General features: G+C 50.9%; 2 protein-coding genes across 3 annotated transcripts in view; one reads left to right on the forward strand and one right to left on the reverse strand.

The window, feature by feature from the left end:
• Positions 1 to 18597, reverse strand: part of TRAPPC12 (trafficking protein particle complex subunit 12) — a 385261-nt gene that overhangs the window by 93494 nt on the left and 273170 nt on the right. The window lies entirely within an intron of this gene.
• EIPR1 (EARP complex and GARP complex interacting protein 1) overlaps positions 1 to 18597 on the forward strand; it is a 121474-nt gene that overhangs the window by 19568 nt on the left and 83309 nt on the right. The window contains exon 3 of the mRNA XM_069494059.1: positions 2359 to 2491. Within this exon, the coding sequence (XP_069350160.1) occupies positions 2359 to 2491 (133 nt within the window). The remainder of the gene's footprint in view (positions 1 to 2358; positions 2492 to 18597) is intronic.

Consider the following 18597-nt stretch of genomic DNA (forward strand, 5'->3'; position numbering starts at 1 on the left):
AGTAATTAATGATCAATAGATTTTCAAATGTGTAACATATCCATGGAGGAAAAGAGTGTTTGTAGGTAAAATTTCCTTGAGTGTGGAAAGGAAAATGTATACAATAAACCTTCACTTTAAATAAAAAGTGCTGTGTTAGTTTCCCCAGTTCTTAGATGCATAATTTGTAATTCAGAAGCTGTCCACTAGAAATATTTCCAAACCCACTATTGAAACCACATTGGCCAGCCTGGGTGAGGGTGAGACCCTATCTTTACAAAAAATAAAAAATTAGCCAGGCGTGGTGGCGCACACCTGTAGTCCCAGCTACTTGGGAGGCTGAAGCAGGAGGATCACTTGAGCCCAGGAGTTTGAGGCTCCAGTGAGCTGTGATGACACCACTGCACTACAGCCTGGAAGACAGACTGAGACTCTTTCAAAAAACAAACAAACAAAAAAACCCCAAAACAATAAAAAACCTACCACATTAGGCTATGAGTGCAGGGAAAAACTTGCTGAAAATAGTTCTAAAAATAATAGTAATGATTTTTAGTGTCTCTCCAAAAGCGAAGGGAAGACACTCGTATTCAACCAGGCTCTAGCTCTGCGTGAGGTCACTCCCTGCCACGCCTGGTTTCTCGTTAATCCCAGGAGGCCAGTGCCAGTGTCTTCACTGTGCACAGGGGGAAACTGTGGTTCAGTGTCACACAGCCCTTCTGTGCAGGGGCAGGTTTGAATTCTACTTTGAGTGAGTCCAGAGCAAGTCTTTAAGAGGACGGGAGGTTGTTTTTTTATGAAAACGTTGCATGAGAGGAAGCAGTCAGAGGTCTAACAAGAAGCCGCCTGAAGCAACGTGGCAGGCAGATGCTAGTGGCTGTCATAGAAATATGTATTAAAATAGCATTAATGTTTTGATTGCAAAAGTAATATATATTAATCATGAAGAAATGTTAAAAATACAAATAAATCACAAGAAGTAAAGGAAAAATACTTACAATCCTACCACCCAAAGATGACCAGTTTCCTGCTAGCTCTGTTGTCTGAACATTGAATACCTTTTTTTTTTTTTTTTTTTTTGAGACAGAGTCTCACTCTGTTGCCCAGGCTAGAGTGAGTGCCGTGACGTCATTATAGCTCACAGCAACCTCAAACTCCTGAGCTGAAGGGATCCTCCTGTCTCAGCCTCCCGAGTAGCTGGGACTACAGGCATGTGCCACCATGCCCGGCTAATTTTTTTCTCTATATATTTTTAGCTGTCTATATAATTTCTTTCTATTTTTAGTAGAGGTGGGGTCTCGCTCTTGCTCAGGCTGGTCTCGAACTCCTGAGCTCAAATGATCCGCCCACCTCGGCCTCCCAGAGTGCTAGGATTACAGGCGTGAGCCACCGCGCCCGGCCTGAACATTCTTGAATATAAATCTTCGTACAGATCCAGGGATATTTTCTCAGTACAAATTTATTTTTAAAAGAAGAATTATGTTTTATCATTGACTTGGATATTGATAAGAGATTGAATGTGAAATCATTTTAATTCTTCTAAAAATTATCATGAAAAACATAGAGGTAGCATTATTTAACTTTTTCATTTAATGGCTAAAATAAAATACTATTACAATTAACATGATGATAGATCCTGATGGCTTTTTGGACCATCAGAAGTCGAGAGTCAGGTGTGGTGGCTCACACCTGTAGTCCCAGCTGCTTGGGAGGCTGAGGCGGGAGGATCTCTTGAGACCAGGAGTTCGAGGCTGCAGTGAGCTATGCTTGTGCCACTGTACTCCAGCCTGGCACAGCAAGACCCCATGTCTAAAAAATTAAAAATAAATAAAATAAAAAGCTTAAAGTGTGCTAATATACAGTCTTTTCTTACTGTTTCCTACCCTAATCACTTCTGATATGTGAGTGGAGTTCTGCCCACTACAGAGGAGGCCGAACACGCTCAGTCTCAGACCTAACCAGGCAGCGGTGCCCTGCCACGTCCTTGCCTCCCGGCAGACTCACGGCAGGTCTGAGAGGTTCTTGGCCGGTCTGGACAGCCCTGGACAACTCTGGCTCCAACACCAGTGATGGCCCAACCTTGGAGCCTCTCGAGGACAGAGCTTTTGGGGCCTAATTTCTTTAAGACTGGATGTGACCAGAGTGCAATGTTATGTAGCTTGTCATCCAAAACTACTGTGCAAGGATTCCGTACCTTGTCTTTGGAGAGGAGTGCAGTAAGAATTAAATTACAGAAGTACATCCTGTTAGTATAATGGGAATAACAATCAAAGATGTGTCTGTCATGAAATGCATTTGATGATTCTTTGTAATCGTAATATTTAATTAAGACGCTGAGGAAAGCATTTGAGATCCTGATGTGCTCTTTCCTTGTGTTTGTAGATCCACATCATAGATTTTGATGATGAAAATAACATTATAAATAAAAACGTCCTCCTGCATCAAGTGGGTGAGATCTGGCACATCAGCACCAGCCCGGCGGACAAGGGCGTGCTGGCGACCTGCTACAACAGAAGTAAGTGCGGCTGTCCTGCGCTGTTCTGCAGCTAGAGCTCCTTGCGTAAGACTGGCTTTGTATTGCTGATGGGTCAACGCTGACTTATAAGATTTGAGCGTTAATGAAGATGCTGTGTGCATGAGAGAAACTGTGATACTGTGAGTAGATGTTTGCAGAAATCACTCCAATCCTACGATTCTGAGAATTGAAGCTAGAATCACAGCTATTCCAGGAACTTCCACTTCTCAGAGCAGGGGAGAACCGTGCTGGAGGTTCTGGGAAGGTGGACACAGGTGTCCTGATATGTTGACCACAGCAGTTGGGGCATAGCAGGGATTCAACCCTTTCTCATTGCCTGGGCACAGGTGTGGCAAGGAGAGGCTGTGGGGGTCCTCCAGGGCTCCTGGTGGCAACGGCTCCAGGGACACGTGCAAGTCGCGTGTTAATGCACCCAAATAGCGTCTTCCCCCTGCTGCTGGGTCCACCTCTGGGACTGGCTACATTTACGTCCACGCAAACATCTGAGACGCTGAACTGACTCAGTGCTCCTCATTTTGTCATTGTCAGTAGCTACGTTCCAAATTCTGGCTTTGGGAAAAAATATCTATTACCTCTTTTTCTCTTATGTAAGCCAGAATAAAGTCTTTGTGTTTTTTCTTTATGTAGTTTCTAAAACGTTTCCTTTGTCCCACATGCTGGGATGCTGTTTAAGACACTTTTAATGCATTCGGTCTTGTCTTTCCTCTCACTGCCTCGCTTCCAGAGCATTCTGTGCTTCGGCTCTCTGCTGCTTAGAATCCTGTGTAAGTTTCTTTCTACTTTAACTACATTAAAAAAAAAGAAAGGTAGCTGTAAAGTTAAATAGTCACTTATTTACTGAAGGGTCTTTCCCTGTACGCTTTCTCTCTCGTGTTTAGTTTTAGTGACAGGACTCGTTCATGGGGACGTGTCTCCCAGCCCAGCTTCACTCCTCTTCCTCCTGTCGTCAGGACGAGCCCAGTTATTCTTCTGTGTGTCTTTGTCTCTGGGGACAGCCAGCCCCGCCCACTGGACTGTGACCACCGGTGTTCCCCCCAAGTCTTCCCAGCAGCACATTTGAGATGGTGACGTCGTAGGCACCTGCTGTTGTACAGCTGTTGTGTTTGACAACTAGGGGTAAACACTGCCTGACGCTACGCAAGTGGCCCCCCCGCCCCCACTCGGTGTTTGGTTTCGAGTATTTTCCCGCTGGTGACCGGGTGCCGTCCCAGGAGGCGGCCTGTGCCCTGTGTGTTGTCCCCGTTGCTGCCCCGGCGCCCCCGCATTGCTGGCACCTCTGCCTCCGCTCGTCTAGGCGGGTGCTTGCCCCCACCCCTCTCAAGGGAGGTTGCAGCCTTCCTTTCTTGGAGAGAACCAGAGGCTGTTTTCAAAGCTATCCAGCCGTCGTCCCTTGTACTTAACAGCTTTTCCCTCCATCTGTCTCTCCTGTCTCATTTGCCCCCTGAGCTGGGAAACCCCTGTGTGCGTGTGTGTATGTGTGTGTGTGTATGTGTGTGTTTGTGTGTGTGTGTGTGTGTGTGTGTGTGACCGGCTCGCCCGGGACAGACCTGGCCCCGAGTCACTGCAGCTTCCTGCCTGCAGTCGCCAGTGCCCTCCTTCCCGTACCGTTCCGGGCAGGCTACGCTTTTCTCTTGCTCCTCCCAGGCCTCCCAGCCTCCACCTGCTGCCAGGATCCAAAGCTCCTCCCACATTTGGGCATTTGTGAGAGCGGCAGCCACTTCCATAGTTGTCACATGCTGCACGAGAAATGACTACAAATACACCAGCCTACGCGGCACGTACGTCTTTGCTCCCAGTTTCCATGGGTTACGCCTTGGCACGGCTTAGCCGTGTCCTCGCCTGGGGCCTCAAGGCTGCCATCCCGGCATTAGCCAGGCTTCATCCCCATCTGGGCTTGGGTTGCTGGCAGAATCCAGTTCCTGGGGTTGTCGGACTGAGCCCCCACTGCTTGGCTGGCTGTCAGCAGCCGCTCAGCTCTAGGGGCTGTGAGTGGTCGTTGACTTAAGCTGCTGAATTGGCGGTAATTTGTAGCAGCGATAGAAAACCAATACAGTCACTGAGCACTACTTAGTCTTGTTCTGGTTATTCACAGGTGTAAGTTGATTGCTTCCTTCAAGTCACCCCAAATCCCTCGATTTCGAGGCAGGGGCTTCCGGAGACCAGCTCCTCCCACCCGTCTTTGGAGGGCACAGATCTTCTGTTAAATATTTCCCTAATCTGTCAACCTCTCTAGGAAGAAAGACAAAATTGTCTCACAACAGTCATGTCTAGGTTCCAGGAATTCTATTTTGTTCCTGCCACAGGCAGCACTGAGAGATTCTGTCCCGTATGGAGGGCGGTTTTCCGATGTGAAATGCCGGGTTCTTTCTTCCGCTCGGAGCAGGACGGAGCAGCACAGCTTCACTGCTTGTGCCTAACCTTAGCCCTTTGCCCTTTGGAGCCATTCCTAGGGTCGCGCCTACTCTAGCCTAATCTACATCAAGTCATCTGCCAATAGTCGCTCTCGTGGGACCAGGTACAAACTGCCCTGTTCAGAGGCCTTCAGAAGAGCTTGGGGTTAAAGATCTAAGCTTGCTGTGCGGTGTGATACGGAAGACACCTTTCAGAGGGACTTAGTATGTTTTGCAAACAGACACTTTTGCTCCGTGTTGTGTACTTAGCTTGCGTGTAAATCGCTAGGCCTCCATGTTTCAGTAAATTAAATATGAATTAAATCCAGAAGCACCACAAACCTGGATTCAGTTGCCACCTCCTGATGACAGATCTTTGGTCGAGACCAGATCCTCCTCGTCTTCCATAGCGCGTCTCTGTCCCTGCCTGGGCCAGGGGAGGCTTCTCGCAGGTGTGTGTTGCGTATTTTCCCTCTCGCGCTTATTTATTAGTGCGTGTTTATGAGAAGTGCCGAGTCTGATGTCCCTGGCGCCCCAATGTGTGCTTTCTTGTGTCCCTGCTCTTTTGGGGCCCCTCTTTTTTGTTTTGGTTAGTTGGCATGGTAGTTTGGTTAGCGGCAGCATCTTTCAGCCAAGAGGCCGAGGGCCTCTGACACTTGCCTTTAGCCGCACACCCGGGGGTGGCCGGTGGGCGGTGCGTGGGAAGTAGGACCACATGTGGGGAGGGGGCATGTCGCAGGGCCAGTCCGCGAGTTTCAGGAGCGCCCTGCTTCCAGCAGACAGTTGTCCTCTTTCAAGCCTGTTTGTGCCGTCGTCCTCCACAGGGGTCCTGACACTCTTTTCCATGGATCTTACGGGGAGGAAAGGAGAAAGGAATCATAGAAAAGTGGCCCCCAGGGAGAGCGTCTAGGTCAGAATTCATTTGGAGGGGCCTGCTCTTGTTTAGGAATCTTGGTTTGTGATAAACAAGAACGTTACGATGTGATAGAACTCTTAGGCACACACTTGCGCACACACGCATGCTGGAATAAATATCTCAATGGCCTTGTAAACAAATAAGGAAAATTGGATGGACTCACAACTTGGTTTCTTAAATGCAAGCGAGAAAACCTTCCTCTGTCCCCTTTACGGCTGGCCTTAGGAGGGGTGGTGGGCAAGGCCATGTTAAATGCCCCTTGCACAACTTAAGTGTCTGCCACTCACAGGCAAAAGCCTGCTCGCTCAGTGACGTTCTTTCCGCCGTGCCTTAGAAATGATAGAAAATTTGCAGTAGGTTTAAGTAACTTAAAAATTCAAACTCTTTCAGATCAAACTATGCACCCGTCTATCCTAGCTTAAATCTCTGTTCATGTGAAGACTAAGTGACGGACACCGATTGTCACAGATTATTGATAGGGACTTATAACTGCCATTGATCTTTGTTCAGCCATTCTCTGTGATGACCGAAAAATACGTTCTCTGTGTCGTGGGGGGAGTCGTATGTACGGCAAACTCTCTTGTAACTTTTTCTACATGGATGATGAGATTGAAAAAAACAACTTTAGCTTTTCTTTCTGATAATTTTACACGAAAAATGCATCACTCTGAAAGCAAAATGAGGGACTGTGGCCAGGGTGGAAGGTGTCTCCAGAGCACTGTTCAAACCTGCGAGTGACAAGAGAGATCTTGATAGTAGCTGGCACGTGGCAGCGAATTGCCGGTGGGTGTGCAGGGGGGTGGGTGATGGGTGGGCTCCCGAGGAGGGGTGGGTTCTACCCCCTGCAGACAAAAGTGAGACTTCAGGGCTGGAGGACGCCTGGATCCCTGAGCTCTGTTGTTGCCACCAGGAAAAAGCCTGGTCACTCCAGGGATTAAATGACGTCTATTTCTCGTCGCTGTTTCTGCCTTTGGAACTGTCGGACACTTAAATTCACCTCCCTCCCCGATTTGTTTCCACTTCCACATGTGCTGCCGGTAAACCGTACAAGTCTTTGTATATCACACTTCCTAGATTCAGATTCTTGTGCGCAACCAAGGTTTTCTTAAGCTTCATTGAGGGAAAAAAGCATATGTTTTAGATAAACTTTAATAGTTAAACTGTTTTTAAAAAATGACTTTGCTGCTTCAATATCTGTTTTATTTTTCTGAATTAGAGTATGTTGTGTATGTGTGTCTGCTTAGGCCATGGTGTGTGTGCCTGCCTCTGCTCACACTGTCGCATGTGCCATGTGTGTCTTTGTACATGTATGTTTACACATGTGCCTGCCTCTGCCCACACTGTCGCATGTGCCATGTGTGTCTTTGTACATGTATGTTTACACATGTGCCTGCCTCTGCCCACACTGTCGCATGTGTCTTTGTGCATTTGTGTTTGCACGTGTGCCTGCCTCTGCTCACACTGCCGCATGTGTGATGTGTGTCTTTGTACATGTATGTTTACACATGTGCCTGCCTCTGCCCACACTGTCACATGTGCCATGTGTGTCTTTGTACATGTATGTTTACACATGTGCCTGCCTCTGCTCACACTGTCGCATGTGTCTTTGTGCATTTGTGTTTGCACGTGTGCCTGCCTCTGCTCACACTGTCGCATGTGTGATGTGTGTCTTTGTACATGTATGTTTACACATGTGCCTGCCTCTGCTCACACTGCCGCATGTGTGATGTGTGTCTTTGTACATGTATGTTTACACATGTGCCTGCCTCTGTTCACACTGTCGCATGTGCCATGTGTGTCTTTGTACATGTATGTTTACACATGTGCCTGCCTCTGCCCACACTGTCGCATGTGCCATGTGTGTCTTTGTACATGTATGTTTACACATGTGCCTGCCTCTGCTCACACTGTCGCATGTGTCTTTGTGCATTTGTGTTTGCACGTGTGCCTGCCTCTGCTCACACTGCCGCATGTGTGATGTGTGTCTTTGTACATGTATGTTTACACATGTGCCTGCCTCTGCTCACACTGTCACATGTGTGATGTGTGTCTTTGTACATGTATGTTTACACATGTGCCTGCCTCTGCTCACACTGCCGCATGTGTGATGTGTGTCTTTGTACATGTATGTTTACACATGTGCCTGCCTCTGCTCACACTGCCGCATGTGTCTTTGTGCATTTGTGTTTGCGTGTGTGTCTGCCTCTGCTCACACTGCCGCATGTGCCATGTGTGTCTTTGTACATGTATGTTTACACATGTGCCTGCCTCTGCTCACACTGCCGCATGTGTGATGTGTGTCTTTGTACATGTATGTTTACACATGTGTCTGCCTCTGCTCACACTGTCGCATGTGTCTTTGTGCATTTGTGTTTGCACGTGTGCCTGCCTCTGCTCACACTGTCGCATGTGTGATGTGTGTCTTTGTACATGTATGTTTACACATGTGCCTGCCTCTGCTCACACTGCCGCATGTGTGATGTGTGTCTTTGTACATGTATGTTTACACATGTGTCTGCCTCTGCTCACACTGTCGCATGTGTCTTTGTGCATTTGTGTTTGCACGTGTGCCTGCCTCTGCTCACACTGTCGCATGTGTGATGTGTGTCTTTGTACATGTATGTTTACACATGTGCCTGCCTCTGCTCACACTGCCGCATGTGTCTTTGTGCATTTGTGTTTGCGCGTGTGCCTGCCTCTGCTCACACTGTCACATGTGCCATGTGTGTCTTTGTACATGTATGTTTACACATGTGCCTGCCTCTGCTCACACTGTCGCATGTGCCATGTGTGTCTTTGTACATGTATGTTTACACATGTGCCTGCCTCTGCTCACACTGTCTCATGTGTCTTTGTGCTTGTGTGTTTGCGTGTGTGTCTGCCTCTGCTCACACTGTCACATGTGCCATGTGTGTCTTTGTACATGTATGTTTACACATGTGCCTGCCTCTGCTCACACTGTCGCATGTGTCTTTGTGCATTTGTGTTTGCGTGTGTGTCTGCCTCTGCTCACACTGTCGCATGTGTGATGTGTGTCTTTGTGCTTGTGTGTTTGCGTGTGTGTCTGCCTCTGCTCACACTGTCATTGCCGACACGCCACGTGGTGGCCTCATAGGCAGCAGAGGGCACCAGCGGTGCGGCTGTGTCCTGCCCACTGTGGTCCTTCCGTGGTCCCCTCCTGTCGTGGGGGCCACGTCCTGACCTGATCCGCTGTGCTGACACAAGCCATCTTTAAACCCTTTTTCCACTTCTCTTGGTGTTCTCTGAATATCTTCACAGACTTCTAGACCTTGCTGGAAAAAACACGTTTGCAGAGTTGGACTGACTCCTTGCATACAGCTGAGGTGATATGCGTTAGATGGTGTTCCCCAGAGCAGATGGTTGGTTTCCGTTTAGTTCCCGACTCCTGAACCCCAGGAACTCACACAGGGAACCCTCGTCAACATCTGAGGACCTCATATGGGAGGCCAGGCTGGCACCCCCAGGTCACTGGGGTGTGGTGGACAGACCTGTGGCTCAGGGGAGGTCAGGCCAGCACCCCTGGGTCACTGGGGCATGGTGGATGGCCCTCGGGTCCAGCAGAGGCCCTAAGTGGCACTTCCAGGTCATTGGGGTGTGGTGGACAGACCTCAGGTCCAGGGGAGACCAGGTGGCACCCTCAGGTCACTGGAGCATGGTGGGCATGTGGTCAGCAGGCAGAAGAGGCAGCCCCTGGTAGAAGTGGTCCTCAGAGGGGCTGTTCTGTGTGGGCCAGGTCTCGCGTTTCCCATCAGGTGTACTGTGCAGGCACAGGTGTGCGAGCACAGAGGATGCTCAGACCAGGAGGTCTGGGTCGGAGGAGTGATGCCAACACACGGCTCCCCAGGGGTCCCCCTGTGCCCTCCCCCGACCTCCATGCCTTTCCGTGTCCCTGGTCCCCTTGCTGCCCTCCCTTCTGTCCATCGTGAGCTCTTCTTCACCCTTAGAAACAGGGGGTAACCTCGCATGTGGATCTAAACAACAGAAAAGGTTGTGCAGAGATAGGGAGTGAGACAGTGGGGGTGGGGGAGGAGAAAATGGGGAGGCGTAGGTCAAAGGATACAAAGTAGCAGACCTATAGGATGAAGAAGTGTAGAGATCACTGTTAATAGTAGTGTATCGTGGGGACCCCAACCTTTTTGGCACCAGGGACCAGTTTCATGGAAGTCAGTTTTTCCATGGACCAGGCAGGTGGGGTGGGGACGGTTTTGGGATGATTCAAGCACGTTACATTTATTGTGTACTTTATTTCTATTACTACTACATTGTAAGGTATAATGAAACAATTATACAACTCAGAATCAGTGGGAGCCCTGAGCTTGTTTTCCTGCAACTAGATGGTCCCATCTGGGGGTGGTGGGAGACGGTGACTGATCTGACAGGAGGTGGAGCTCAGGCCGTGATGCGAGTGATGAGGAGCAGCTGTGAGTACAGACGAAGCTTCGCTGGCTCACCAGCTGCCCACCTCCTGCTGTGCGGCCTGGTTCCTAACAGGCCACGGATGGTGCTGGTCTGTGGTTGGGGATGGCAGGTGTATCGGACTCGGGATTTTTGCTGAATGACTAGATTGTAGCCTCTTTTGCCACACACCAAAAACTAGCAGCTAGCGAGATGATGGGTATGTTAATTTCCTTCACTACAGTAACCTATGAGATACATACTATCCATATGTATCTCATAGCATCATGTTGTACACCTTAAGTTTAAACAATAAAATTTATTAAAAAATAAAAAAGAAAGAAACACAGCACACAGTCACCTCCTCCTGGAAGCCCCTCCCCAGCCCTGGCTGGGGTCTCTGCTCCATGTCAGTGCTGCGCACGGCCACCTCTTCCCAGGCCATCTCTGTGTTTATCGTCTGAGTTCTCACGTCTTCCCTGTGGATGGGACACCCCAGAGGGCCCGGGCACGCGTGGTTCGTCTCTGTGCCCGGGTGCCCTGGCTTGGGGGGGGCGGCATGGCTTTCGCCTCTCGTCCTGGCACCCTCTTCTCTGAAATGTGGCGCAGTTTGGATGAGAAACCGTATTGCTGTGAGACATAGCAGCTACTCAGACAGGATTGACAGATGGAATTGGCTGAGTTAAGCCGTCTCAAAATAATCGTCTTGGTGAGATTTGGGAAGGTACAGTGGATTTGTTTAGGAGCTGTGGTGCTAAGAGTCCCGAGTAAATCAGTGGGAGGGAACAAGAGGAGAAATGACAGCTGGACAGCTGCGTGCACGGCGGCCCGCAACCACGGGATGCAGCGCGCTGGCGGGAGGAGGCAGGACCCGAAGCAGGTTTCTTTCCTTCTGTGTCTCGCTCCCTCCAGCACACACTGCTCTGTGCCCCTCATGAGGCGTCTGGTGACTTAGTGAGAGCCATTGTCAAAGCGCATCGAAAGGGGAAAGAGGGAAGCCACGTGTGAAACGGCCCAGTTACTTTCCGACGTTCCTTTCACCTCGCCAGGCAGGCAGGTGGAGCTGGGCGGCGGAGGTGGGAGGGGACGGGCACCGGGGTTGGCAGCTGGAAAACCTGGACCCGTCTTTCCCCCTACTCGTTCTCTGAGCCTGGACCAGGCAAGTGACCTCTGGGCTTTCATCAGTAAAGTGGGCACAATTAAACTAACACCGTCATTTAAAAGCAAATGATGGGAAAACATGAGGCTGTGCTGAGTGGATGCAGTTCAGCCTTGCATCTGTGCCCTCCGCACGGACAGGGCCCGGGGGCTGCACCGCAGTCCCGAACAGCGGGGCTCTGAGCGTCTGGACTGTGCCGCGCGCTGGGTGGTGCCCCTGGTGCCCAGGAGTAGTGGGCGGTGGTGCCCCCCGGCCTCCTCTGCACTGGAGAACAGCGGCGTGGGTGCCCCTGGCTCGCGGCGGCAGCACCCGTCAGCGGCACCCGCCAGCCTGGGAACCCGTTGGTGCTCGCGCTTCCTGAACGGGGCACGGCGCCCTCCAGAGTAGGTGGCAGAGTGCCCGGCGTGCTCGAATCCACAGGATAAATGTGGTGTGTCTTTCTGTAGTGTCAGTTTTATTTGATTTTACACAATGACAGCATTTGTAGCCTGAGATGAGTGCAGATGTGTTAGGACGCAGAATGCAAACTTCACAGGAATCTCATGAATAAAACATAAGGCTCCCAGAGGGTCCCCTCGCTAAGGCCCCAGGTCCTGTTATGTGAGCACATGACAGTTTGTAAGGATCTTGCCACGTGGGATGTGCTTCCCCTGTCCTTGGTCAGTGGTGTGGCTCCCTGAGGACACAGATGCTCTGTTCTTGGGATTGTGGGGGATGGGAGGGGATGTTGCACAGGGGACACGGGAGGTTGAGTGAACACAGGGAAGATTTGTGATGAAAGGGGCCCTTTCACGGGGCTCCCTCAAGCAGAAGGTGCCCCAGGTTCTCGGCAGCTTTACCTGTCTCGATTTTCTTCTGCCAAGTCCCAGGGGCCGAGCCGACAGGCCGTGCCCTCTCCTGAGGTCCCCCCCTTGGCTTCTCTCCTGCGGGAGGATTCCCCCATCTGTGGTTCACCTCCGACCGTGACCCCGGAGAGCCAGCGGGTCTGCACAGTGGGCCTGGGTGAGGTCACATGGGGACCGTGTCTGGGATAGGGGGTGATCCAGAGTGGTAGCGCCGATCCAGAGTGATCCAGAGGGTCCCAACGCCTTGGCCGTTGCAGCGAGCCGGAGCCGGGGCCTTCTGTTGGTAGCTTTCCTCTTTGGCCCAGGTCTCCTCTTTTCCCTGGGAACCAGGTAAGGGCAGTGTTTGTGTATGTTCTAGGCCACACTGCCTGTGGTGCAAAGAACCACAAAGGAGATCTCTGGCCAGCTGCATGCAGACTGGGTGCTCCGGCTTCCTGAATTCCTGGGGGCCATTCTGTGGGCCTGAGCGTGGTGGTTCTCGTAGCTGGTCCTGCCCCTCGTGGGAACCTGGACGTGCTGCTTTTTACATCGTCCAGCTCCAGCCTGATGGGGTCGGGTCTCTCAGTGCACTCATGCCAGGCGTGACCAGGCCAGGAGTCTGAGCCCCGGGGACTTTCTGGCAGGTCTCCTCTTGCCGTTTCATTCTGTCGACTGGAAAGTCGAGGACGTTCTGTAGAGGTCATTCCCGGGTCCAGGGAGCACAAGAGGAACTGGTTACTGTAGCAAGGAGAGGTCACCAAGTGCTTCATAGACAGTGCCCAGTGCAGTGTCGGGGTGGGCAGCTCTCAGAAAACGCCTGAGTGCGGGGCGGCGGATGCCTCGGGCAGGCAGAACCTGTGCATTCGGCAGGGTGTGCCGGGACACCTGCCCTAACTGTGAGTCATGAGCCCAGCAAAGAATTCTCGGGAGGTGTGGACAGCTGCATGAAGATGCTGGGTCGGGGGACGGCCTTGGCCTGGAGTTCCAGCCTGGAGGACGGTGTCCTGGGGAGGGATATTGGGAACTCCGCGTGAACCTTAGATATTGATACAATGTCTCCACTTGGAGTCACTGCCCCTCCAGGAAGTGGGGAAGCTGGGAGGTCCTGAGAACAGCCTCATGATTCCTGATGGTCACCGCGGGCACCGTCATGTGTCCCTCACAGGTGGCCATTGATCCTGTCCCCAGAGGCAGTGGGCTCTGATGGGGGGTCCTGGGCTAGAGCAGCCAGAGACCGCCCAGCACCTGGAGACGCATTGCCACTGCCTCTGGGCCTCAGTTTTCTCATCTATAAAACGGGAGGAATTATGTCTGCCTTGACTGCTTTAGGGTTGGGATTCATAGGAAGCCCACATACACGAAATGCTTTGAAAATCGTAGTATTTGTGACTATTACTATGTAGGTTTTTACATTGTTGTTCTGTCCTGCCGTTATTTTAACACTAGTGCTGTTAATTTAGTTTTCTTTCCCAGATCTAGCGAGAACTTCCAGGTTGGTGATTGCTGTGTGCTGTAACAAAACAGCATCAGAAGCAAACCTGCCCCAGCCAGCAGATGTCTAGCTCTGTCTGTAGGCTCCGCTAGACACTGCTCGGTTCCTCACTCGGACTGATTGTTTAATCCCAGCAAAACTAAGAAGCGGACACCACCAGTAATCCCGGTGTTTCAGATGAGAGAACAGGGGTCTGTAGCGGGTGCGTGACTTGCCTCGGTGCGTGCGCGAGGGCTGGAGGCCGGGTTCAAGCCTGGGTGGCCCGTCTGGAGACTGTGCCCTGCGCTCTTTGTGTTTTGCCTTGTTAGGTCCCAGATTCCCTCACACACGGTACTTCTCCTCTGTGAGGAGGAACTCCAAACATAGTCACCACGGAGGACACCGATCATGTGAGCCCGTGTCACGAGGCGGCAGGTGCAGTGATCGTGGGCGGAGAGACCACATCCAATGGGGAACGAAGACCTTGTCACGTGTGGGGCTTGGCGAAGGTTTAAGGAACTCCCTGCGCTCAGTGATGAAGGGAGAGCGCAGCTACCCGCGTGGGTGTCAGGCCCACAGTGGGCCGCTGGGCAGGAAGCAGGGGTGTCGCGGCCAGTCTCCCACCTCCCGAGGCTGCGTGGTTCCTGGGTGCTCCCGTCAGCATGCTCTGCATGGGCAGACTGCTGGTCTGATCGGAGATGCCATTTCTTAGGCCTAAAACTCTCAATTTCAGACTTTCTGACATGTCCATATGGCATGGTTTCAAATATGCAATGAAATTTTATAATTTTTATACCTGTGAGAGATTATTTTCTTCAGTGGCCAGGCTTTATTTTTTTAAATATAGAAAGGAACTGTGATATAAGTTACCTTATTTGCCAATTTCTGAATCTCCAGAAAGAGCCAGAGGTTATGGGGCTTTAATGTCCTTGCATTTTAATAACGTTGACCACTTTTAGTTTATGTATTTGGTGGTGACAGTGACGACTTGCATTTAAGCTGATGAAAGTCATCACAGCCAACGTGTCCCCGCCCTCATCAGCAACTGCAGGGAAGACGTCGCGGGCATTCTGGGTGCGGACTCCGCCAGGCCCCGTTTTGAGCACGTCAGTGAGCATTGGCTCGCGGAGCTCCCGTCTCACTGAGGAGGAAACGGAGGCACGGTGAGGCTGTGACTTCCTCAAGGCACGTGTCTGGTGCCGGGACCCTGGCCCGGCTGCACCCCTAACTGCGCGGGCAGCCTCTGTGCTCAGGCGAGGGCAGGTACACCTGCGAGGGGCTCTGCAGCTCTGACTAATTCATCCACAGCTGCAGACCACGTTCGCTCTTCAGAGTCAGTGCTGACCCACAAAGACCTGGGGTTTGGTTTAGGAGACATGTGTTTTCCCTCTGATTTTGCCCAAAGTTAATACTGTGACTTTTTAAAAAAATTTCAGAATATTATGGGGGTACAAACTTCTGGGTTACATAATTACTTTTGTGCAGTTTGAGTCAAAGTTATAAGTGTGTCCATCACCCAGATAGTGCACACTGTACCTGTTAGGTGTGAATTTACCCATCCCCTCCTCCCCCTCCCACCTGCCTGATTTCTGTTGAGTTTTACTACCATACGTACACATGAAGGGTTGATCATTTAGTTCCAGGTTAAAAGTGAGTACCTGTGGTGTTTCTTTTTCCATCCTTGTGATACTTCACTTAGGAGCATGGTCTCCAGTTCCATCCAGGTTGTTAATACTGTGACCTTTGACACTGGAACTTTCTAGGCTCCAGTTTTGTCATCCGCAAAAAAGGAAGTTTAACTTCAGTTATGGCTAAGACCCTTTTCTGTTCCCCACTTTAGACATTCATTGTTATTTACAGTTTTGAAAAGTTTTTTTTGAGTTTCTGTTGTGGTGAAGACACAACCCTGAGTACTGGGCTGAGAGGTGAGAAGGCGCAGAACCAGACCCAGGCACCCGGCACCTGGGTCCAGCGGGGCGGCCACGAGGGATGCGGCCAGTGGTGAGCCCGGCCAGGCGGTGTGGTGTAAGGGTCCTTGCCGCGTTTCGGAAGCAGCCTGAGGTCATCAGCCCTGGAGCCCAGGCACCACGGAAGGCCGTGCGAGGGGAGGGCTGTTCTGACCCCCTGGGGAAGAGGGGGTTTCACAGTCCCACCCCGGCCTTGGCTCTGGACCGCCCCACGGCTGGGCCTGGGACATCTTCCCGTGACGTGAGGGTGAGATTCACCACTGACCCCTGGAATGCAGATGCTGTCAGTAGTTGGCTGTCAGAACCTTCCTTTTTAAGAGCAGCCGATATCATTTGAGCTCGTGTGGCCCTGCGTGACGTGGTGGACCTTGTGGAGGTTTTCACTGCTGAGAACAAATAACTGAGTGCGGTGTCTGCGCCTTCTGTTCCCCGGGGCCCTGGCGTCTCATGGGATAGCTCGTTGGAGCGGCAGTGTCTGAGGTCCTCGCCTGCTCGAGGGCAGGACAGTCCTTAAGTTGCGGAACGAAGGAGCAGAACGAGGTGGTTCCTGAGATTCCTGGTAGCTGCAAGGACCTAGCCGTGGAGTTGCGGCCTGAACTCAAGTCTTCTGGTGTCTCCTCATCATCCTCCTCGCCTCCAAGCACGGGCTTCGGTCCAGGCCGCTTGTCTGTGCCGTGCCCTGGTGTGGTCTTCCTCCTCCCTGCGGGTGACCCCCCACCCTGCGTGCTCTGGTCCTGGACTCAAACTCCAGCAAGTCAGCTTCCCCTGCAGCGCTAGGTGGGTGGGCGGGTCCACTGAGGGTTTCTGATGGTACCAACAAGTATATCACCGGCTCAGCACACAGTTGTTGTTTAAAGCCACAGTTTCCCATTTATCTCTGCACCAAATTAGAACAAAATTGCATTTTTGAATTTAAATGGTTACTTTGCATTGTGAAAATAAGCTATGAGAAGTGGGTTTTTCCTGGAAAAGAGTATGTTAAGGCTCCTCCTTGTGAAGCCAGAATCCTGAGATGAAATGATTGCGGTTCCTTTGAGAGAATGAAGCACGTGAGAGGCAGCGAGAAAGATCAGGGTCCGTCTCCTGCTGGTTTTCAAGTGCTGCTTAATCCAAGAGGGGCTGGAGGACGCTTTGCTGCACTTGGGATCCTGCTATTTCTAACACACACTGGCTGTGTGTCTCTGGTTGATGTTTACTCCGTATTTTCTGTGCAGATGTTAAAAGATTGAATACTTTCTTTTTTTTAGGGTATAGGTGCTCAGCTAGGAAAGGTGAGAATTAAATTTTCTTATGATGCTGGTGCCAAGAAATAGCACCTCGAAAAGAGAAGGAAGTCACGAAATCATCGCTAGAGAGCTGTCGTGTCGGAGAACCTCCCCGTGAGCCCTCACCGCTCGGGAAGCCCACTCAGGAAGACACCCACTGCTGGGCGTCTCTGCTGTTCCGCGTGGGGCAGCTTCGCCCAGAGCCCCCGCCCTCTGCAGATGTTTCTCGTAAAAGCAGCTCAACGGCGCCAGCCCTGTCTTTAATGTTCACACCAAACCAAGTAAAATATGTTTTGAAATGAAAACATTTTGTATTCCATTTTAAACTTAAATATTTTGTGGGTTCTTATTTTTTCATGACTAACAAAAATAGTTGACCTGTCTTCTCTGGAACAGCCGTGTGCTAACCGGGTTGTGCTAACCACATCCTCTGCTGAAGGGGATTTCGCCTCCAAGGCGTCAGCCCAGACAGACCTGAAGTTGCATCACCTGTTGTGGCAATGTTAGAAGTTGTATTTCTTCTGGTCCTCTCTGGTTTGGGATTCACGTGGACATAGTTCACTGGGGCCACTTTGTCTGGTGAGCGACAGGAGAACTGTATCAAGTGTCAGTCCGCCTGAGTTCTGTCGATGGTGATTTGGGGGAAGAAGTTATTGTTTCAATTCAGTGAGTCTTCCTGTAGGGCACGGCTTACTAAATCTCATCGCCATAAACTGTGAGTTTCATTGCTGCATATTCTGCTTTATGGTTTATTTGTTAATGATAAATATAACGTAGCCTAGCAAGGAGAAATGAATGCTCCACCCACCGCCAGCTTGTTTGCCCACCCGACTCTGTGCGTAAGAGGAGGCGGAGCTGCTGGTGGCCTGCAGGGCCCTGTGTCCAGGACCAGAGCACGCAGGGTGCAGCGCCACCCCGCAGGACGGAGGAAGGCCACGCCAGGGCATGGTGTAGACAAGCGGCATGGGTGGAAGGTGCTTGGCGGCGTGGAGGGTGAGGAGGAGACATTGGAAGACTCGAGTTTAGGCCACAGCTTCATTGCTAGTGGTGGGTGCTTGGAAAGGTCACCTGGTATTTTTGACCTTATCATTTTTATCATCCTTGTGCTACGTGTGAGGAAATAGGGTGATGATGATGACGATGACAGCAAGATGATGGCAGTGGCAGCTCCCATGTAACACTCGTGTGCCAGGCCCTGGGATGCTTGGCGGGAGTCACCTAGTTCAGTCCTCTGTTACCGCGTGCGTTTCACAGCCTGGGGATTGGCCAGGTGACTTGCCGGGCAGCGGCATGGTTAGGTGAGAATTGTGCAGCTCGGCCCCAGAGCACCTGACCCACAGGGATTAGGGTCCAAGGATTTTGCTTCTGAGGCAAGAATTTTGTAAACTGCCTTGTTATAAAAATGTTTTCTTATTATTGGTCTTTGTTGTGTAGGATGGAAATATAATTGTTACTTTTGAGTGATGTTTATAACGACACTCAAATATTGGAGTTTAGAGGCCAGTGAGATTAAAGATCTCAAACACTTGTTTCCTTTATCTCTTTAGAAATACACTTAAATTTTATAGACCCAAATATTTTGTTGTTTGGGTAAGTTCCAAGTGTCTTAGTTCCTTCTTGTCCTTTTTGAGGACATAATGTTGTCCCTTGACCTTCTTCCTCTGGGCTCTGAGTGCC

Source organism: Eulemur rufifrons, chromosome 19, assembly GCF_041146395.1.
Source record: "Eulemur rufifrons isolate Redbay chromosome 19, OSU_ERuf_1, whole genome shotgun sequence".
Lineage (NCBI taxonomy): Eukaryota > Metazoa > Chordata > Mammalia > Primates > Lemuridae > Eulemur > Eulemur rufifrons.